Source organism: Opisthocomus hoazin, chromosome 15 (genome assembly GCF_030867145.1).
Source record: "Opisthocomus hoazin isolate bOpiHoa1 chromosome 15, bOpiHoa1.hap1, whole genome shotgun sequence".
NCBI lineage: Eukaryota > Metazoa > Chordata > Aves > Opisthocomiformes > Opisthocomidae > Opisthocomus > Opisthocomus hoazin.
This window is the reverse complement of record NC_134428.1, coordinates 6,852,177-6,874,877: the sequence shown is the minus strand read 5'-3', so window position 1 is coordinate 6,874,877 and position 22,701 is coordinate 6,852,177. Positions and strand designations below refer to the sequence as shown.

The 22,701-nt window shown below is 46.1% G+C and overlaps 1 protein-coding gene across 3 annotated transcripts; it reads left to right on the top strand.

Moving 5' to 3' along the window:
- Positions 1-1,119: 1,119 nt before the first annotated feature.
- NDE1 (nudE neurodevelopment protein 1) lies at positions 1,120-22,600 on the top strand. Of its 3 annotated transcripts, none has more exons than XM_075436875.1 (9): positions 1,120-1,314; positions 7,285-7,414; positions 8,437-8,590; positions 11,736-11,884; positions 12,211-12,347; positions 16,063-16,242; positions 17,317-17,408; positions 18,400-18,536; positions 21,364-22,600. In XM_075436875.1, the coding sequence occupies exons 2-9, from the start codon at positions 7,329-7,331 to the stop codon at positions 21,455-21,457; spliced, it is 1,029 nt and encodes a 342-aa protein (XP_075292990.1). In that variant the 5' UTR covers positions 1,120-1,314; positions 7,285-7,328; the 3' UTR covers positions 21,458-22,600. The 3 variants fall into 3 exon arrangements, with proteins under 3 accessions (XP_075292990.1, XP_075292992.1, XP_075292991.1); XM_075436877.1 differs by having other exon boundaries at positions 1,312-1,369; XM_075436876.1 differs by lacking the exon at positions 1,120-1,314 and adding an exon at positions 3,077-3,223.
- Positions 22,601-22,701: the final 101 nt, after the last annotated feature.

The following is a 22,701-nucleotide window of genomic DNA, read 5'->3' as shown; positions in this document are numbered from 1 at the left end:
TCTTACAGAAAAGCATCCATCCTCTTTGTTTCAGTCCCAGCCTTGTTCCACAAAGTCTTTGGGAGAGGCACGTTCCCAGTTGAGGCGGTTAAAGCCTTTTGAGGATCAGAATGTGCTCCAGGCCTAGTGTTGCATCACAGATGTAAATGAGACTGGGATCGGATATGGGCCCCTGCATGTGGGCGCCTGGCATCCAGCGGCTGGTAAAACGTGCTGCAGGGGTGTGAAGTGATACTCGGTGAAGTATGGCTGTGTGTATGTCGGCTGGGGTGTATCTACACATATGTGATAATTTGTGGTTTTGTTTTGACTCAGGAAACAAATGCCAGGCACGCCTAATGACCAAATGTTTGTGTACATGGCTGGGCAGGGACACACCTAGGGCACCTGAGCAAGCCTCCGCATGCCTTGGTCCCCTTCGTATCGATCCTGTGTGGTGAGGCATGGCAAGTAATGTTTTGGCTGTGCTGAGCTGCAGCTCCATCCCGTTGTGGGAAGCTCGTTCCCCCTGCGGAGGCTTGCGGCTCGTTTCCTGGGACGATGGCATCATGCTGAGACGTAGAGGAGCGCGAGTGTCTAGTATTTCGTCGATAGCTTCATCCTTGTGACACGAGCTGGAGCAACGCGGAAGCCTGTGCCCTGGTTGTGAGAAGGGGACTTGACTCTAAAATAGTTGCACAGACATTGAACAGCTATGGTCACTGCCTCACTGCTTGCTCTTTCAGAAGAGGTCTTTGGAATAAAAAAAAGAATGACGTTTGATGTAAAGCCTTTCCTCTTTTAGAACATTTCAAGAGAAGATGTGAATTTAACATTACAGCAAATGCTGGTTTATACCGGTAAAGCCTTACGAGATGCAGGCCCTCGTGCCCGCGGTAGCTCCTAAAACACGGAGGGAAGGGCTGAGCGTCAGCCCGGACAGAGCCCGCGACCCATGACGACCCCTCGCTGCCCGCTTGGGGGTCGCGGCGGAGGGACCGCCCAGGCGGGGCGGGACGCGCTGTGCTGCGGCCGGGGCCGGCGGAGGGCGGGGCGGGGCGGGACGCGCTGGGCTGGGGCCGGGGCCGGCGGAGGGAGGGGCGGGATGCGCTGGGCTGGGCCCGGCCCGGCCCCGGCCGCCCCGGGCCCGGCCGCCCCGCCTCCCAGCGCCTTTTGAAAGTAACCAAAGTTTCCAAACCTTCCAGCAGGCGCGTTCTGGCGGCGCTGATTGGCGGAGCCCCCCGCAGCACGTGACCGGCAGCCAATAGGGCGGCCGTGTCGGCCGGGCTGGGAGAGCGGCGGCTGCCGGCGCGCAGCGAGCTCCGGGGTGCAGCGGTGAGCGAGGGGTCGAGCGGGGCGTTGAGCGGGGCCGCCCCGCGCCCCCCGGCAGGTTGGCGGGAGGGTGAGCGGGCGGGAAGCGCTGCGGGACTTCCCCTTGCCGCGCGTAGAGGAGGGAGGGGCGGTGTCGGTGCGGCGCAGCCCCTCCTGGTGCCCCCGTCCCGCGGTGGTGGCTGGGGCAGGGTCGGGGAGGCGCGGGGGGACGGAGCTGCGGCGCTGCCTGTCTGCGGTCCCCCGCGCCTTCCCCGCGACCGCGGGCCTCCTGCTGGCGCTGCTGGCGCCGGTGCCGAGGGGAGGGGAGCGCGGCTTGTCTCCCTCCCGGCTCCGTGCTCCGAGGGGGAGCGGGCAGCCCTGGGGCGCTGCCTGGCTGGCCTCGGCTGGCAGCGGCGAGCGCCGGGGTCGGGCATTTCAGGAGAGGAAACTGTGGAGTTTCCTCGGGAGACCCTGGAGACGCGAACGTGTTGGAGCTGGGCTGGTAGCTGAGAAGGTGGAGGCGTTGCTGAATTAACCTTTTGCTAGGGGAAACCCTGAGCAGGCGAGAGCTCTCGTCGGTGCTGGCTGTGGGGTTCTGCAGTAGCCCTGGCACTCCGATGACCTCTTCCTTTTCTTCTCTCTTGTGACAATTTTCTGTTGTATTGCTTAAACAAAAGAAAACAGGCCTTTTCGTTATAGAAAGACCCTTGCAAGGGGACTGATTTAAGAAAATGTAATTTTCATGGGATGGGAAAGCTACTTTTTGGGAGCTAAGAGGGGTTTTGGTTTGCAGTTAGGAAAAAATGCCCAATAGGAGCTTCATTATCTCTGCCATGGATAATTTCAATAGTGTTTATGGTACTGTTTTACTCTTAATTTTGTATTACAGCGTGAATTTCTCTGACTCAGACTGTGACCATCAGGCATTGCTACAAAGATAGGCCAACATTGTTAACCAAGCTAAAATGTACTTTTTTTTTTTTTAAAAAAAAAAAAAAAAGTAGTATTCGGTGTGCAGGGTTGTTTGGAGTCGTTTATTCTAGGACTGAAACAGAATCTAAGTTGAGGTCCCCATGCATTTGGTGAACTTGGACTCTGATTCCCAAATTGATACTCCTTCAATAGTTTTGTGTGTGGCTTCTCTTAATGTTTTTTTCCCTAAGAATTTTGCAATTCTGCTCTCACTTGTGTGAAATTGTTTCCTGCAACACTTCTGCTGAGGTATTTTTTCTCATTGCAGAAGTCCGTTCCCCACCCATGAACACATCCGCTTCCTGTGTGATGCAGAGGTTTCGTAATGTCTGTGACCAGCACTTGTGCTGCGTGCGTGCAGAAGTCTGGCCAGATGTCCCTTCTGTCTTTGTGTGGGTGAAAAGAAACAAGGTGTGGCCAGTGTGTGCCTGCTGTGGACTGGGACTTCCTCTCCTTGGCTTTTTCCACAATTGCCAATGTTTAACAAAACATTGATAAAACCTCCTTCAGGCCCCTCGCCCTCCTCCATTTTGTAGTGAGCCTGGGCCATGAGGAGTTCATGACTGTTTTAATTAATTACTCTCCAAGCATTTTGCATAGTGTCTCCAAGGTGTCAAAAATCAAGGGGAGAAGGCAGCAGGGGGAAAAACAAGAAGTCAAAGCCCTACCATTTCTACAGGCATTTAGAAAGATTTGTGTGAGTGTGTTTTGGGTTTTTTAAACAAATTTCAGAAAATGAAAAAACACTTTAATACTTTGTCTGAAACTTGGAATTTTTTTTTTCCGTTTAGATTTGAGTCTTGCATCTTTGGTTAGTTTGAAAGTCCCTGTGAGTTAAGATGTAGTGCCGGCGTACGGGGAACCTAATAGGTCTTCCTTGTGCGTTGCGGACAAGAAGCATGTACCTGTGGCATGGGACAGCAGTGGAACAATCTCTGCCATGTTGTGCCATCTCTGCAGAGTAAGTGTAGCTCCACAGTCCTTCCCTGTATTTGCATTTCAACAATTAAATTATAAATACTATTTAGCAATGGTAACCATGAAACAGAGCATACTTTTAATGGATAACATCCTTAGTGGGTCCATACATGCTTAGAAACCAAAGGGAACAGCATCTTTAAGCGTCTGTGAAAGTTGTCAAGGTTCTGTGGAACTCTGATAAATTTTATGGCTCGGTTAGGGAAAGTTCTTTTGGGTGTGATTGTACAATCTTAAAAAATGCACATTAGTACATTCTTTTAGTCCTTCCAAAGTGCAGTGTAAAAAGAGAAGTGAGAGCCAGATAGGAGCATACTTAAGCTTCTGAGGCCAACAGGAGGTGTGTCTTTTGGTTCCAAAGTGTTGTTTCAAAGCTGTTGGGAGCAAGGTGACTTGCACTCCTTCACCTTCATCTTGTCTGACTTATTTTCATTGACTGTCTGAACACAGGTATGGGCATTATTATAATGCTTGTATCGAAAGAATTCCTATTTGGAGACTTCTGAAATACATTTTAATTTGTGTAGCAAAACCAGGCGTACCCTGGGTGGAATCTCTGTTCTTGAAGAAACACAGAAACTTCCTGTTGTCTGAGTGGTGAGAAATAACCATCTAAAGGAAACTCTGGCTTGCTGTTCTCTGGAGTGGTTTGACCACAGTGATGGATGCTGGTCTGTCTTGGTTTCTCATTGCACCTGCATCACTTCTTTGTGTTTGACCCTCCCTCCCTGTCCCTCATCTGTGTAAAAAAAAAAAAAAAAAAAAAAAAAAAAAAATTCTTCACAAATGTGCTGCAGGGATTGGTGTGTGTGTACACAGTGCCTAGAGCATAAGGACATGTTCATTAACATCAAAGGCACTTTCGGTTCACTTAAAAGTAATAGATGTGTTGTAAACTATCCTAACTATCCTAGGTCAAGAATGTTAATTATGCTTGGTCATTTTTTTTTTTTGATAGGCAAGGGTACTATTTGGAAAATCATTCCTCCTTACCTGCACTCCTTTTCCCCTCTTTTTGCCCCTGTACATAGTTCTGTAAATGCACACATAGAACAGCAGCCTTGAGACTTCTTGCTGGAGTTGTGTCCATACATCACACAGTGGTTTTATTTATTAGAAGGAAGACATGTAGCTTTGTCTAATTAACACTTTGTGTCAAGAAACTGAATTATAAAATCTAAAGCTTAGTAGATTTTCCCTTCACCTGCCAGCTTCCCTTCTAGATAATAGTGTGGTTTCAGTGAGTGTGTAGCTGATAATGTGCACTGAGGTGTGTGGGCATAGTTCACTTCGCTGTGACAGCTGCTTACTCTTTCCTTGGTAATCTCCTGGAAGTCACCTAGGCCGTGAAAAGGGCTTGTGCTTTGCAGCACGGCTTGGGTGTGTGAAAATTTGGCTTTAGATCCCAGGACTACTTTGAGTACTTAATACTGTTGTCTGTAGTGGAGGTGAGAACCACTTATGTTTGTCGCAGTAGAATTATGAGGTAGATGTCTGTTAATGTTGTTTAAACCAGATAATTTTCTGGAGAGGACAGTCTGAACACGTTATGAATAATTTTTTCCATGGAGTTCAGTGGATGTGCAGTGAATGCACAGTTTCATAAGCTGTGGCATGCTGCTCAGAAGGTCTGTTCCAGCTTCTCCTGAGTATCAGAAATAAGAGTAGAAGGCAGGACTGATGTATAAATGATCTTTGAAGGCTTTGGCTATGTTTTCCTCTTTATTCCATCAGGAGTACCTCTAGGAAGGGTTTTGCTCAGTAGATCTGGAGCTGAAATTTGGTAGAACTGTGTTTCCTCAGTCATTATATGGCAGTGATACGATTTTCTGACAACTGCCATTGTCATGAATTGTTCAAGTCTGCCTTTATTTACTGTCCTTGATCTGTTTGGGTTTTTATTAAATTGCTAATGTCTATGTGGAATTTTTGCCTTGACCAGGGTTGCATGTGGGCACGTTGTCCAGAGCATTAGGTCTGATGTTTCTCTGTTGTCAAGACTAACTCATAAAATGATATTTGCTAGTGACCTGTCAATTGGAGTGCATCATGCACATCAGAGGGCATTTATTTAATTGTGGTGTCTAGATATCTAAGTCTTCAAGCAGGAGTGACCAGCTTAAGGTTCATGACTCCCCTGTGACTCTTTCATGTGTCGTTCCCATTTAGGACTATGTCCTGTGGCTGGGTTTATGCTGGCACAGGGACAGCTGGGTGGTCTGGGTTGCTGCAATCAGTCTGCATACCTAGTCCACCTAGGTGGTATTCCACTGAAACCTCTGTGGAGCTTTTATCCTTGATTCCCCAGGAATTTCTGGAGCTCCCTTCTCCCATGGTTCTGTCATAAGTCTGGGTTTAGGATCCTGCTGACTGCGCCAGTCTGTCACAAGTGAGTGGTTAGGATGCCTAAAGAATCACCGTCAAAGGTATTTGCAAGAAATGATTTTAATAATTAATAAAATATGATTTAACAAAGTTCATTGGCAAGGTTCACTCTATTACTTATTATATGAATGGAATACAAAATCGAGGTAGGATTGAGGTAGAATAATTTATACAGAGACTGAAGAAAGGTGTAAGGGAGACCCTTCCATTGGGTCACCAGGTTTGGAATGGACCCCCTTGCTTTCTAAACTCCTCAGAGAGGAGCCTAGGTGCGGCTGGATCCAGAATTAGCCTCAGGTCACAACGGTTTATGTCTAAAGGATATGTATAGCAGCAATTTAAGGTCTGTTCACAGGTAAAGAGAGAGAAAACCAGACGAGTTTAGCGGTAATTAATCATTGGTTAACTTGGCATTTACAAAGTGGTTAAAAAGTATTCACTACAATCACAATAATGGGATATTATTATTTGAATTGATGCACACAGACAATATGCATAGATTAAGGTACCTGTTAAAAATTCCCTGTGAGTTCAGTGAAATAATAATTTCAAGTTATTTTCCTCAATGGGCAAAAGTGGAGCCTCGAGGAGTGAGGGATCCCTGCGGTTCAGCCCGGGTAACATCAAACCTCGGAGCTGGCAGGGCTCTGCGAGGCATCCCACCAGAGGGAGATGCTGGGCGCAGCCGCTGTGGTCCAGGAGAGCTCATGGGCCTTTGCTTGGTACCACTGTTTATGGGGTCGTGAGAGGATTGACTTTAGGCGTCAGCAAATTTCCATCCTGGCCCAAATCAGTATGAGGTAATTCTGATGTCTTGACAGCAACTGTACAATTCCAGTCCTTCCCAGAATGTACAGTTCTCACATTTACCAGGGAGGTATGATTCGGGCAGCTGGAGGGAATTCTCAGGGTGGTCAGGGAGCACCTGATCGGCCCAGGTCACTGCTCTTGTAGTGCAGGCAGGAGCACAAGGTTGGTGGCCTGATGCGGGGGGATGGAAGCTGCACCACCAACAGGCTCTCTGAGGTATCCAGGTACACTGTGGCTCTCAGCCATACATGGATTGTGATATTTCAGGTTTAAAGTCAGGTAGCTTTGTCTGTGTTGACCTAGGGAGAAATTTTTCACATGTCCAGCAGTTGTGTCTGTAAAAAGCTTAGGTGATCCTGGAGACGTTAACACATGAAATTAGCAGCTTGAGTACCTTCTCTGTGTCCCTTTGAAGTTTCTCTTTCATTTCAGGGTAAGTGTCCTCAGAGTTGCTGAAATTGACCTTAATAGCACTGTCTTTGGAGCTGAAGTTGTCCTCGAGATGTCTTCTGTTTCACTTGTGTTCTGTGTGCATCAGCACAGCTGCGGCTGAAGTTTGAGCTTTGGTACTCAGTGCTGTGTAGTCAGAGGGTGTGGAAGGTGCTCGCTGCTGAGGATGTGGTGTCAGCAGGCAGCAGCCTGGGGAGAACCGGGGAAAGAGATCCGATTACTGAGCAGTGATTCTTTCACATTTGTGGTATATCTGACAGAGCCCTGTCAAGGATGGTCTTTAGTTTGCTCTCCAGGCATGCAGGGACTTCCTGGGAGGAGGGGTGTGCTGCTCTGCAGCAGGAGGTACTGAGGTAGCTCACTGAATTAGCTCTTATGCATGATCCTTTGGTTTTCCAGGAGGGGAAAAATGAGACGGGAGTTTTAAACTCTGAGGACTCATCATGGAACACTCAGAAGGACATCACTTCAGCTCAGTGGAAGAGGAAACCAGATACTGGAAAGAGCTGGCTATGAAATACAAGCAGTGGTAAGGCAGAGGCTTCATTCCTCTAAGTTGTTCTATAGGGTGCATAACACTGCATGCAGAGACATAGAGGAGTAAATTCAAGGTGGTCCAGCTGTCTTGAGTGGTAGCAGTAGCAATGCTTCTGCATAAACTACAGCAGCCCAGACTCCTTTACGCTCGTTTGAGCAGTGAATCTGTGCCTCTGCGGCACTGCTGGGTTTGGTCCCTGCTCTGGTTTGAGTAGGACTCTGTGTGCTGAAATTGTGCCTCTCGCTGCAGTCTGTGGGCAGCCTTGGTAAACATAACTCGCTGCAGAACCTTGTTGGGGATGGATGGTCTGGGCCGTTGCAGAAAGAGAGGTGCTGCTGTTCACTCTTCATATCTTTGTGTGGATCAAGAATGGTTTGACAGGATGGAGATGGAGGAGGATCCCTGGCTGAGAATAGACGTACTTCGCTCTTCCCTTTAGCTCAGTATGTTGCTCTAAATGCAGTAAAGGGTGAAAAAAATCCAGACTTTTTAGATACTGACATTGGTGGTTCATTTCTTAGACTTGTCATTTGAACCTTTCCGTGGTGCTTGTTTAGCTTGCTGGAGGATTAATTCAGCAGAAGTGTTTAAGAATGTAAGAGCATCTTTCCTTCCATCTTTTTCTCACTTTTTACTGCTAATCAAAAATGGATTTGCTCTTATTTCCAAACATATAATTGAATTGGATAACAGATTAAATATACAGATGGCAGTGGACAATGTACAAGCTAAAGAGACTCCACATGTCCTTAACCCCTATAATGTGAAGACAGCCTCTGGGATTTTTTTATTGGGCCTTTTTTTATTTGTTTACCACTTTGCCATGAGGTGGCTTTCCATGCTTGATGGGGAAACATTTGCATATGGTCCTCTCTTCCTGTTGAATATGTATGTTGGAGAAGGGCGTAGAGCCTTCTGTGGTAAAGAGCAGTATTTTTTTTACCTTGAGTGCACAAGAGAGATTTTTTGCTGTGTTCATTATGATGAGTTCTGTTGCTGGAATTGCTCTGTAGTGCTGAGAGTACACAGGAGGAATTGCGTGAATTCCAAGAAGGGAGTCGAGAGTATGAAGCTGAACTGGAGGCTCAGCTGCAGCAAACAGAGTCCAGAAACAGAGACCTTCTGTTAGAAAACAATCGTCTGCGAATGGAGCTGGAGTCAGTTAAGGTAAGAGCGGATGATGCGTGTAGTATCTGTACCTCCTAAGTGCAAAGCTGAGTGAGACAAGCATGTGCGGATTAATCTTGCCTTGTGGACAGGGACCTTCAGCATTACAAAGAAATTGAACAGAGAACTGCAAGAAAGGTGGTCTTGAAAAATTAAGAAATACTAATCTGTTGTCTGCTTTGAGAGTGTTGATACCTTGGTAATGTTCCTGAACCCCCATTCGCAGGTTGTGGCTATCTGTCAGGATAGATTTGAGATGAGAGAAAATTGCTTGCAGTAGAGTGGAGAATAAACATGACTGTAACAGAGCTGCAGTTCTATTCCTTCTTCCACCCTAGTGCTTTTGTTCACAGCTTTCTTGCTGACTGCGTTGTGCAGACATAGGGAATACTGCAGAACAATCAAAATACAAACATTCCAGCTGTGTTCTTGCATTACGTGAGAAAAAGCAGTAGTTTTAAACCCTTTTTGCATAGTTCTGTATTTATTATCTGGCATTTCAGATAAGCTGGGAAGCAGCAGCCAGTGGGTAACACATAGAACTGAGAGGCACAAAACAGTTTCAGTCCTAGTTTTGTTACTGAATCTGTGCTTGGGGGAAAATAATTTATCCTCTTTACACTTGATTAGCCTTCTGCGAGACTGAGAACCAGCTGAAAAGCATTAACTTCTGTAATTATAAAACATAAGGTATATGAACTTACTGAGATAGCTTCATTATTTCTTAAGTCACTCTGGTAAGAAGTTCTATCTAGAGTATGAAGAGTGGTGAGTCTGCCTCATTTCAGTCTCATTAAAGATGCTGCTAGTCCCCTGTGCTGGTTGACAGGTTTAGGAAATACTGGTAAGCCTTTTTGAAACCTGAAAAAAAATTGTCATTGGGATTGGTGTGCCTTTTGAAGTTTGATCTTGTTGGCCTTTTACTTAAAGGTGAGGTATGGTCACCCAAGAAACACTACACTGTGACTGTGTTTTGTAGGGCTAGATCAAAATCTGTGGAAGCAGAGGTTAATTTAATTACACTTCTACTCAATTGGATGTAGTCATTAGTTGATGGGAGTGAAGGTATTTGTAAAAGTGATTAATTGAGGATTACAATGCCTTCTGTCTAAACTATTGTCCAAATTACTGTCTTACAGGAAATACTTTTCTGTTCCAGGCAGATGTCTTGTCTCTCTAGCACCAACTTAGTGATTTCCACCCCCCTCCCCCCGCTTTTTCATAGGAAAACCACCAAGGCTTCTTTCATTGTATTTGTTGTGTTGCACTGATCTTTGTTCTTGTATGAGTGCCTGAGCAGTATTAAATGCTCTGCATGTTGTATGGAGGTCTAGTGTTCCATGTAGCCATGTAAGTTTGGGCAGAAGGCATACATTTGACAAAAATAAAACCTGCAGTTCATTTAATTGAGGAGGGTGTAGACTATTTTCTTTCTCCAGAGGAGCTAGGGTGAGAGGAGGTAACAATGAACCAGCTAGAGCAGTTAAGAATAAAAATAGTAGGAAACAAAACAGAACCTCAAAAATTGGAGGATAAACATATTTTAGAAAGTCTTAAATTATTCTTTATAGTAGATAATTAAAACATATTCTGCTTGAAACAAGCCTTCTAACAACTGGCCATTCATGCAGCCTGAAAACTGCAGTAACAGCCTACAGTGAAGGAACAGAGATTCCATTGATGGTCAGATCAGCTGACAGTTTATTGGCTAAAAACAAAGACTCAAACATTGCAGTTGTGGTCTTTTATCTGAATCGATTCAAGAGGAAAGCATTAAACTTGTGAAGCTACTGAGCAGCAGTGTTAACCGAACCCATGAAGGGTTGGTGCCTGCATCTAGGTCAACACTAGTGAACTTTGTCAGGCCCACACAGCTTGCAGCTTTGAGCTTACCAGCCTAGTGTGTGTGCATGCTCCCCCCTTAGAAACCAGAGTTCACACTACCTAAAAATAAATGGAAATAATGCTTTGGAGAGTTTGTTTAGAGAGTCCTGAAAAGCTATTTGAAAGTAATCTGCCGCCTGGGGCTCTTAAATTCAGCACATAACTATGCTTCAAGAGATCCAGAATTGTAGCAGTGTCACCACACGGTAATCAAACAAGAATTTCTTAACTCAGAATGGGTATCTCTTTCCATCCTCCTTGTCTATGCATTTCATGTGCTAAAATAGCTGTCTTCAAATTATCAGTTGTGCTAGACTACATGCCATGGTTTTCAAATTCCAGTGCACAGATTTGTTTTCAGTGACTTCAAGTGTGTTGTACTTAAATTCTGGATGGAGAAAGCATTTCAGGAATGCTACTTATACAGCAGTCTTGGAGTTTCAGAACTCTGGTGCATTGATGTGATCTGATAGCAGGGCGGAGTGTAAAGTGTTGCAGTAGATGGTGTGCTGTGGAGTTTCCCCTGTCAAGTGATGTGGAGCTAACTCTGCACATGGTGGCAAATAGCAGGAGAGATCTGATGGAGAAGCTAAGCCTTCCTCCCTGCCCGTGCCTTGCTTAAATGTACCCTTGTGTATGTGCTGTAAAGGGAGACAGCGTTTGGTTCAGGTTCGCATCCAAAGCATGTTGCATAACTGTACCTGAAATGTTTTGTAATCTAGAACTGAGTCTGCTTTGGGCTAATAAAACTGCAGGGGCAGTGGAGAATCCTGCTGGTTCCACAGCAGTATGTAACAGTGGACAACAGCGCACGGTATGCAATGGTGGGCAACACTCCAGGATATATTTTTTCCTTGTTATTTAGGCTCCTAAGTACTGCTTGATATTTTTTTCTTTTTAGAGTTGAAAATAAATGGCTTCTCTTGCATCCTGCTTTGTGTGTTGCTAAAGCTTTTGGGGCTCAGAAATTATGCTGAGTCTCGCTGTCTGGGAGAGCAAGGAGTGGCCCTGTGCTGTGGAGATCGGGAACTGCTCCCCAGCACCGTTGTTTGATAAGCAGTGACAGGAAGAGCTCTTGTCTGCTGGCAATCCAGAAGTATGTGGGCAATTGGCTGCTTTGGCATTTTACCATGTGTTGGTGATGTTTCTCGAAAAACTCCACAGCACCTGCCTCTGCTTTTAAAGGGGCTCAGACAATGCCACAGAAAGAGAATGTGTGCTGCTTAGTCCTTGATACGCTGTTTGATTTGCCTTTCATTAGGAAAAGATTGAAATGCAGCATTCAGAAGGATACAGGCAAATCTCTGCACTGGAAGATGACTTGGCACAGACAAAAGCTATTAAAGATGAACTTCAGAAATACATTCGAGAACTTGAGCAAGCAAATGATGACTTGGAAAGAGCAAAAAGGTGACCCACCTTCTGTATTTTCTTTTTCCACCTCTGTTCTGTCCTGTGAGCTTGATGTCACTGAGCTGTTTGTGATACTGCACTTGTAAGCACTGCCATTCTGAACTAATCACTTGAGTGATGATTGTGGTGAAGAGGTTTGTGGCAGATGGGAAATGTGATAAACTTTTTTTCCCTTCAGCTCCCCCCACTGCACTCTTTCATATCTTGCAAGCTAAAACAAAAAAAAGCAAACTGAACCAAAACGCATTATCACTTTTGTTGTGAGAGGGAGTTCCTCTGTGCTTGAAGGGTCTAGTAGTGACATCTTGTGCACTCTTTTTCAGAGCCACTATAATGTCTCTGGAGGATTTTGAACAGCGTTTAAACCAGGCTATTGAAAGAAATGCTTTTCTGGAGAGTGAGCTGGATGAGAAAGAAAACCTTCTGGAGTCCGTGCAGCGCCTGAAAGATGAAGCTAGAGGTTAGATGGAATTTCCTTGTATCTTTCTCTTTCTCCCCTCCTGACCTGTAGCTGCTCAGTCCTCTCCATATATCTTGGAGCTGGGCTCTGAAGTTTTGATGCCGTGAAAAGCTGGAGTTGAAGACTCAATAGTCGGACGGCTGTTAAGTAGGTATTTTTTATTACGGCGCCGGGCACATGGGGGATCTCTCCTCCAAACGTGTGCACTGAAGAGACACAGTTACTAGGTATTTGTGCTATGTTAACATACATATTAATTACATTTCCAAGAAATGCTTATCATAGTAATGGTTTTTCTGAGAACTCATTAGCATGTGTTAATGTCCTTCAGTCGTTGGGGGTCTTGAGATCATGTTGCAGCCTCCTTATCTCTGTAGTTTGCACACCCAAGGCCTAAAGGGATTATTCAGGAGTCTCTTATGTTACAACCATGCCAGTTATTCACAAAGAACTAAGACTTATTTTGGTTGTGCAATGATTCTGTCCATCTAAAGTGATAACATCCCCTACGTGCTACATTTGTTACACTCACAGGTATCAGTTTGCATCATTTAAATCTGCTATCTGAAATGTAGAAGCAAATGAAGAAGCTTCAGGACTGTTCCCCCCTTACCCCTTGAACTCCTGACCTTGTTCCAGAGCAGCTCGCAGAAGTCTGTTCCAGCCTTCTCCTAATCTGTGGTGATGCTTCGGGGCCTTAGGGGGTTAAGAAGAGCCAGTCCAGGTGCGCCATGTGCTGGTCTGGCTTCTGTAACCCATGAAGGTCAGCTTAAATAACCATTAACCTCATTGTTTCCTGGCCTGTGAAAAATGGAGTCAATGAAGCACTAATGGGGTAGTAAAACAGGAGGGCTGTGACTGACTTCTGGTTACCTCTGAAGAGAATCACAGAATGTTCGGGGTTGGCAGGGACCTCTGTGGGTCATCTAGTCCAACCCTCCTGCCGAAGCAGGGTCACCTACAGCAGGCTGCACAGGACCTTGTCCAGTCGGGTCTTGAATATCTCCAGAGAAGGAGACTCCACAACCTCCCTGGGCAGCTTGGGCCAGGGCTCCATCACCCTCAGAGGGAAGAAGTTCTTCCTCATGTTCAGATGGAATTTCCTCTGCTTCAGTTTGTGCCCGTTGCCCCTTGTCCTGTTGCTGGGCACCACTGAAAAGAGCTTGGCCCCATCCTCCTGACACCCACCCTTCAGATATTTGTAAGTATATATTAGGTCCCCTCTCAGCCTTCTCTTCTCCAGGCTGAACAAGCCCAGCTCCCTCAGCCTCTCCTCGTAGGAGAGATGCTCCAGTCCCCTCACCATCCTTGTAGCCCTCCGCTGGACTCTCTCCAGTAGCTCCTCATCTTTCTTGAACTGGGGAGCCCAGAACTGGACACAGTACTCCAGATGAGGCCTCACTAGGGCAGTGTAGAGGGGAAGGAGAACCTCCCTCGACCTGCTGACCACGCTCCTTCTGATGCACCCCAGGATGCCATTTGCCTTCTTGGCAGCCAGGGCACACTCCTGGCTCATGGTTAACCTGTCGTCCACCAGGACACCCAGGTCTCTCTCCACAGAGCTGCTCTCCAGCAGGTCTGCCCCAAGCCTGTACTGATGCATGGAGTTGTTCCTCCCCAGGTGCAGGACCCTGCCCTTGCCCTTGTTGAACCTCATCAGGTTCCTCTCTGCCCAATTTTCCAGCCTGTTAAGGTCACGCTGAATGGCAGCACAGCCTTCTGGTGTATCTACCACACCTCCCAGTTTGGTGTCATCAGCAAACTTGCTGAGGGTACACTCGAACTCTTCATCCAGGTCGTTGATGAAGAAGTTAAACAAGACTGGGCCGAGTGCTGACCTCTGGGGACACCGCTAGTTACCAGCCTCCAACTAGACTCAGTGCTGCTGATGACAACCCTCTGAGTTCTGACATTCAGCCAGTTCTCAATCCACTTCACTGACCACTCATCCAGCCCACACTTCCTGAGCTTCCCTAGGAGGATGTTATGGGAGACCGTGTTGAAAGCCTTGCTGAAGTCTAGGTAGACAACATCCACGGCTCTCCCCTCATCTATCCAGCCAGCCATGCCATCGTAGAAAGCTATCAGATTGGTCAGGCATGATTTCCCCTTTGGTGAATCCATGCTGACTACTCCTGATAACCTTCTTTTCCTCCACTTGCTTGTTGATGACCTCCAGGATAAGCTGCTCCATCACCTTTCCCGGGATGGAGGTGAGGCTGACCGGCCTGTAGTTCCCTGGGTCCTCCTTCTTGCCCTTTTTGAAGATTGGAGTGACATTGGCCTTTCTCCAGTCCTCGGGCACCTCTCCTGTCCTCCAGGACCTCTCAAAAATGATGGAGAGTGGCTCAGCAATGACATCCACCAGCTCTCTCGGCACTCGTGGGTGCATTCCATCGGGGCCCGTGGATTTGTGGGCATCCAGATCGCTTAAGCGATCCCTCACACAGTCCTCCTCGACCAAGGGAAAGTCATCCTCTCTGTGGGCTTCTCTTACCTCTGGGGCCTGGGATTCCTGAGGGCCTGCCTTGACACTGAAGACTGAAGCAAAGAAGGCATTCAGTAGCTCTGCCTTCTCTGCATCCTCCGTCACCAGGACACCCGCCTCATTCAGCAGCGGCCCCACATTGTCCCTAGCCTTCCTTTTGCTGCTGATGTAGTTGAAGAAGCCCTTCTTGTTGTTTTTGACATCCCTTGCCAGCTTCAATTCCAGGTGGGCTTTGGCCTTCCTCGTTGCATCCCTGCACGCTCTGACCACATTCCTGTACTCTTCCCAAGTGGCCTGCCCCTCTTTCCACATTCCATGGACCTTTCTCTTGTGCCTGAGCTCCGCTAGAAGCTCCTTGTTCAACCATGCAGGTCTCCTGTGTCCTTTGCTAGATTTCTTTCTCAGGGGGATGCACCGCTCCTGAGCGTGGAAGAAGTGAAGTTTAAAGAGCAACCAGCACTCTTGGACCCCCCTGCCTTCGAGAGCCCTGGCCCACGGGATTCCTCCCAGTAGCTCCTTGAAGAGGCCAAAGTTAGCCCTCCTGAGGTCCAAGGTTTTGATCCTGCTTATCGCCCTTCTTTTTCATGTGATAGCTTCTTGGTGTCTGCCAGTAAGGCTGGGTGAGAAGAGAGGGATCACAGAGCTGGAAAAACACCTGTTTCCAGATCTGCTTAGATTCTGTGCCCTTGACTGGTTTTCATAAGCTACAGCCAGGCTGTGAAACAGAAGTGTTCTATCCTTTGGCTAGATAATGGTGTGGCTTTCACCCAGCCTCAGCTCAGGTTTCCTTTATATGGAAACCAGAGTAGGACAGAAAAGGGTTCAATAGGCAGGATCTCAAGCTGGCAGGGAGCTGGAATGTAGCCAAAGTGTACCAAGTCGCCTAGCCTGGGTCTTGCTTACCTCTGCTTACCAGCCTGTAACATTTGGAAAGGAGCTGATTCCCTGCCTCAAAGGGAGCCTTGTGAAAGGGTGTGAAAATTAAAGGCAGATAATAGCAATGGAACTAACACTACAATAACATCTTGAGCCACAATCCTAGCAAAGCCTTTAGTGATTGTCCAGATTTTGAACGTACGCCTGGAGTAATCTTTACAAGAAGTGACTTTACTTTGTAGTCCCCTCCACAGGGGGTCCAACCTTTTGAGCAAAGCAAACATTCTCACCTGTTTTTTGTCTTGGTAGATGCATACTCCAAAGGCTTGCTTTGTGTTGCTTACTTCATAGATCTACGACAGGAGCTTGCGGTGCAGCAGAAACAGGAGAAACTCAAAACACCAATGCGAACTACCCTGGAAACGGAAAGAACAGACACTGCAGTTCAGGCGTCCTTATCTGTGCCTTCAACTCCCTCGGTGCACCGGACACCCAACATCAACATACCCACCCCTGCAACATATAGGAGAGGTGACTGGCAGGGAACCAGCACAGAAATATTATTTGATGCTCTTTTTTCACTATAGTTTCTGGCTAAAAGAGGAATGAGAAGAATGGAGCGGAGCTGAGTTTCAGTTAAACACATCTAAATCTAGTCATCGTGGTCTCAGCATTCGTAGACTGTGATTTTTGAGGTTCATTTATAGGCTGTTCATTTCCATTTGACTTGAACTGTTCAGTAATAATAATTGTTAGAGACAAGATGAGCTGTTAGGACTTTACTATTAGATCACAGCTGTTACAGAGATGCTGGGCTAACTTAGGGGAAGGATTTTTGAAACTTCAATGTGATCTTTAATGTCACACTCATGTTACTTGGATCGTTTATTCTGTAAGGGTAGGTGTGCTTTGAGAGAGGCTTTGTTTTTACTTTGGAACAGCAGGACACTGACAAGTCATCCTACATGTCTGTAATACATGACTATATCTCTGCTTTTGTGTCAATAATACCAGTTACTTATTTTTTGTGAGCACTGATCATTTCAATATTTCAAACTTCTAACACTAGCTGTCCCATCTGCTTCTCACTTAAAAAGCCAGACATTTGCATAACTGTGTTCATGCGTATACATAAATGCAATGAGCTGTACTGTTACATTCTGATGATTTGATATTGTAGCTCTGAGCACTAACAAGGTTTGATTGTGGGCTTCAGTATGCTTAACCTAAAATTGTGTTTCGTGTGGAGGAATTAATGCTTCTGTAACAGTGAGAGGATTTGGAGATTTGTAGTAAAATGAGATGTGATGGTCCTCTCTGAGCACATATCGCTCTGGTCCCACTGCAGCTACAGAGATGCAGAGTAGGGTGGTAGAACGGATCTCTAGAAACCCAAGCCACAGCACGTCTAGAGACTTTAGCCTAGGACAGTGTAACTTGAGCTGTCTCTGTGAGACAGCACTTCATATTCCTAGTGAATGTGAAAGATCTGGATGTGCAGATCTTGATGTTTCCACTGCTGTTTGTCAGGTTGTCTTCTGACTTCCAGTGTCAAGCTTTGTTTTTTTGAATGAGTAATATATCCTTCCATAACCTGCCCTACAGGTCTTGAGGACAGTTACGGTGCAACCCCTCTCACACCTGCTGCAAGAATATCTGCACTTAACATCGTGGGAGACTTGCTGCGAAAAGTGGGGGTGAGTTATTACCTGCTAACCTCTTGGAAAGGTAGAGCTTCCTGAAACTGCAGCCAGCACTATTTGTGCTGCTGCTCAGAGGAGACTGGAAAGAGTATCTTGCCCCCAGGTTAGCCAAGCATGGTCTTGAAATTTGATCTGGATTTTGTACCCTGCTCTGCTTTTCTAAGAAGATGTTATCCCCTTGTAGATAAGGTCTTCCTCCACAAATTTCTGAAAACGTGTGTGCAGAAAGAATAAATCGGTATGAGTAAATTAAGAAGAGATCTGCTCCCACGAAAGGCAGAGAAGAAAGCAGGCTGGTGTCTGCTGTCCAGAGGGCATCTGGTGAAGTTTGCCTTATGAGTTCAGTAGCCTTTTGAGCAAGGCCTAATGTCACATTAAGCTACAGTTTGACATTTAAAGTACTGGTGATGCTGGAAAAGTTATCCTGTGCCCCAGTGCTGTGTCAGCACAAGCATTTGTATGACTTTTTGATTGGCTGAGCTGCAGAACCGAGACAGATGAAAAGTAAAGCAGCAACAAAGGTGGAGTGATGGAGGATGGGAACATGTGGTGGAGAGTCAGGTATCTTTGGCTCAGTTCCCTTAGGTGTACCAGCTAATACATACAACCTAATACGTATCTAGGTGAGCAGATAGCTCAAATAAACATTTAGTAATCTAAAAAGTGATGCCGGTAAGAAAGATGTCAAAATCTCCAAGGAAGGTGAAGATTTTCGGTTCCTGCTAGTGAACAGCATCAACTCCTTAATCTCCCATACAGAAACAGGATCAGCTTCAGAGAGATGACTGCCTTCATCTCTTCAAAAATTCACAACTCATGTGGCACTGGGGTCTAGCAGGTTCCTATAGTAGGAAACTCATTCTGAAACAAACAAAAAGCAAAAAAAACCCCTCAAAACTCTTAATGCCATTTTAGTGTGCCACAATGCCATCTTGTGAAAGAGAAAGGTGATATCTGACACTTGTCTTGTCTGTGTTTACATTAGGCTTTGGAGTCCAAACTTGCATCTTGCCGAAACTTTGTGTATGACCAGTCTCCAGACAGAACCGCGGTGTCCATGTACATGAACAGAGATGTCCTTGAAACGCGCCTGAGTCCTCGTCAGCCTCTGTGTGATACAGGGTGAGTGCTGTTCTCTGCTGTTGTGGCTTAGTGAGAACTGTGGGTGTTAGAACTTAGTGACTGGTAGTGTTCTACTTAGTATTGAATCTTTGTTTTGGTAGACATGGATTTGTTTTCGAAAGATATGAAATTTTAGTTATTCAGAACTATGACTGGAATGCTTTGGATAAGTTAAAATTTTTGAATCACTAGCTGCTGAAATTTGAAGACAAGCTGGAATCAAGTTTTGAAAACCACAAATTCAAAGCAAATGTAATATATGTATTTTATTATAAACCCAGTGTTTAAATGAGATTAAGTACAACAGAGGACCTCTTGTTTATTGACTCAAATTGTTTTATGCTTTATGTTCTTCTACAAGTGATGTTTCGTGAATGTTACTGCATATAGGAACTTCCCTTATCACACATAAGATTCTTATTTATGGGAGAACTGCAAAAAAAGCAAATAATGTGTTTGCTCAATCAGAGTACTTTACAGTTGCTGCGATGAGTTTCCAAGGAGCAGCTGTCAGGAAGCTACCCGGGTTGTCATCAGCGGCGCTGAGTCTAGTTGGAGGCCGGTAACTAGTGGTGTCCCCAGGGGTCAGCACTCGGCCCAGTCTTGTTCAACTTCTTCATCAATGACCTGGATGAAGGGACAGAGTGTACCCTCAGCAAGTTTGCTGATGACAAACTGGGAGGTGTGGTAGATACACCAGAAGGCTGTGCTGCCATTCAGCGTGACCTGGACAGTCTGGAAAGTTGGGCAGAGAGGAACCTGATGAGGTTCAACAAGGGCAAGGGCAGGGTCCTGCACTTGAGGAGGAACAACCCCATGCATCAGTACAGGCTTGGGGCAGACCTGCTGGAGAGCAGCTCTGTGGAGAGAGACCTGGGTGTCCTGGTGGACGACAGGTTAACCATGAGCCAGCAGCGTGCCCTGGCTGCCAAGAAAGCCAATGGGATCCTGGGGTGCATTAGGAGGCTCTCACATAGGGGGTTGACACTTAACCCATGAGGAGCATGGGCTACTTTGTTAGTTGTGCTGACACATGGACTATGGTTCAGTGGACTGTGGAGCCTGGAGGAATCGATCAAGACAAGTTGCATTTTCCTTACCTTGCCAGAATTTGGCTGCTTGGTGAGCAAGTTGGCTTGCAGTCAGGTTGAGGCACAGCATTGAGATAGGGTAGTGCAGTTTGCTCGTTCTGTTCCAAGCACTGGTGCTTAAGACCTTTCTATATGCAGTCTGACTGACTTGGTGTCCTTGTTCCCATACATGCAGGCTTACAAGCTGTGTGTTTAACAGCCAGCTCTTAAGCATGTTTACAGAGCTGGGCTGCAAGGCTGATCAAGCAATGAAAAGGTCTTACCTGATAGCTCTTAATGCCACTGTTCTGCAGCTGGTCATCGTGACAGCTCTAAATGAATTCTTACTTAAACTCTTCCTTTACTCTTTCGTAAGTGCAGGGTTCTGCACCTGGGGAGGACCAATCCCATGTATCAGTACAGGCTTGGGGTGGACCTGCTAGAGAGCAGCTCTGTGGAGAGGGACCTGGGTGTCCTGGTGGACGACAGGTTAACCATGAGCCAGGAGTGTGCCCTGGCTGCCAAGAAGGCCAATGGGATCCTGGGGTGCATTAGGAGGAGTGTGGCCAGCAGGTCGAGGGAGGTTCTCCTTCCCCTCTACTCTGCCCTAGTGAGGCCCCATCTGCAGTGCTGTGTCCATTTCTGGGCTCCCCAGTTCAAGAAAGATGAGGAGCTACTGGAGAGAGTCCAGCGGAGGGCTACAAGGATGGTGAGGGGACTGGAGCATCTCTCCTACGAGGAGAGGCTGAGGGAGCTGGGCTTGTTCAGCCTGGAGAAGAGAAGGCTGAGAGGGGACCTTAGAAATGCCTATAAATGTCTTAAAGGTGGGTGTCAGGAGGACGGGGCCAGACTCTTTTCAGTGGTGCCCAGTGACAGGACAAGGGGTAATGGGCACAAACTGAAGCAGAGGAAGTTCCGTCTGAACATGAGGAAGAACTTCTTCACTCTGAGGGTGACGGAGCACTGGAACAGGCTGCCCAGGGAGGTTGTGGAGTCTCCTTCTCTGGAGATATTCCAGACCTGCCTGGACAAGGTCCTGTGCAGCCTGCTGTAGGTGACCCTGCTTCGGCAGGAGGGTTGGACTAGATGACCCACAGAGGTCCCTTCCTACCCCGAACTTTCTGTGATTCTGGTGACTCAACTTACAAATTTGTCTCACCACTTGAAATGATTGTCTTTTTCTAAACAAATGAAGAAAAATCAGCAAGGGTATCGCAAGTTGCTGTTCAGTTTCTGCTTAGACCTGGCCAATCTTTTACTTCACATTCTTCAGGTTCTCTGTAAATTAAGTGCGTACAGTACAGTTTATTTTGACTTAATTGTTCAGCTAGACCCTAGTGCTGCAATCACTCATTTGTCCTGTTACCCAGTGCCCAAAGTTGTTGTGTGGAAGGAGTGCTCCACATCATACTTGCTATTCCAACTTTGAGAGAATCCTCATGAAAGCTCCTACAAGAAAGCCTCAAGGACCATACATTTGCATATGTGTGCAGCTGATTATACACCTACTGCTGTAATGCTAGAACTGAAATTCCAACACCTGTAAAAGATAGCCTCTCACTACTCAGAGGGAAACGGAGCTCTGTGTTACAATGGAAACTCAGCTGAGTGAAGTAACATGCTCACTTAGTGCTGAGAGTGATAATCTTTTATCTGTTGATTTCTCAGGCTGAGTGGTGTACTCTGGAAGTGACTGGTTACTCTGAAGACAGTAAATCTGAGCAAGAAATGCACTAACTTTTATTTTGTATCTGCAGGTTAGTGAAACGTCTGGAGTTTGGAACACGGCCTTCAAATATTCCGGGACCAATGAGTCATCCCTCGCGAAGTGTTGTCAAGATGCTGCTATGAAAAACCTGGCTGGCTTTGGAAAATGAGAAAAAAAAAATATTTTAAACTTCAGTTTTAAAGAGAATGCCAATGAGTAATTAGGCAGCAGTCTAGGGATAGGTGAGAACTGAACAAGAAGCTGCAAGTGGCAGTGGCCTCCGGTGGCCTTGCTCAGTCTGGCCCCTCGGCACAGTTCTGTGGGCAGTGCGATAAAGCAATGCTGCCTAGCAGTGTGGGACTTAACATTGCTGCCCACATCAGTTGCTGTAAATAGCTCCTTGAAAGTTGCTTGTTTTGACACTGGCAGTCAGAGCCACTGTCCCTCTACCTACAACAGAGACGGCATTCCCTATGCGGCTACTCAGGCTTTGGCTTTTGGTGTTACCACAGTGCCATGGTATTCTGGCTTAAATTCTGGTTGTGCTGCCTCTTTATCATGGGTGTTGTGTGCTGCAGTCTCCTGATTTAGAGGAGTGTTTTTTGTGTGGAGGAAGGTTTATTTCTGCAGCAAAGCTGCTCAGCTCTTTGTCGGACGTTTGCTGATCAGAATCTTGCTACACAAAAACTTGCCTCTGTGTAGTGGCAAGATGGTTTTGTAAGCAATGATTTGCCATTAAGGACAGGTCATGGTTAAAGGTGAGGAAAGCCTAGTGCTTAGAGTACTCAAGAGATTCCAGAGCTAGTAGCAAGGTGGGAAACTTTGGACTAGCTTAGCATATAGACGCCTTTTTTTGCCATGTTGTGGCCCATAAAGCCTGGCTGTGGTAGGAAGCAAGAGACCTGATTAAGTTCCTAGTTCTAACATCTTAGTAGGTGGGTTTTACTGCTTTCCAAACCTCACTTTGTTAATGTGCCTTCGGTATTAGTGGTTTTTTCCTTGTTTCTTTTTTTCTGTGAGAATATATGCTTTCAGCTGTTACCAATTTAGAAATATTTTTTAACCTGAGAAGTCTTTTATGCTAGACAAGCATATACGAGTAGAGAATTATTTTTACATCATTTTCCCCCCCTATAGAGTATTATGTATGATTCTTTCTATGATTCTATGATTATTGCTTTGTGGTTTGTTTTTTAAGTGGAGTAGGTTAACTCGCAGTATTAATGTACCTTAAGGAAGCCTGTACTTGCAAAATTAATCATGACCAAACAATTTTTATGTTCTTTTTTGGGGGGGTAGGGTGGGGAGAGCTTACTGGAAAAAAAATGCATAAATGGGTTTGGTTTTTTGTTTTTTTAAGAAAATGCTGTGAAAACAGCCACTGATG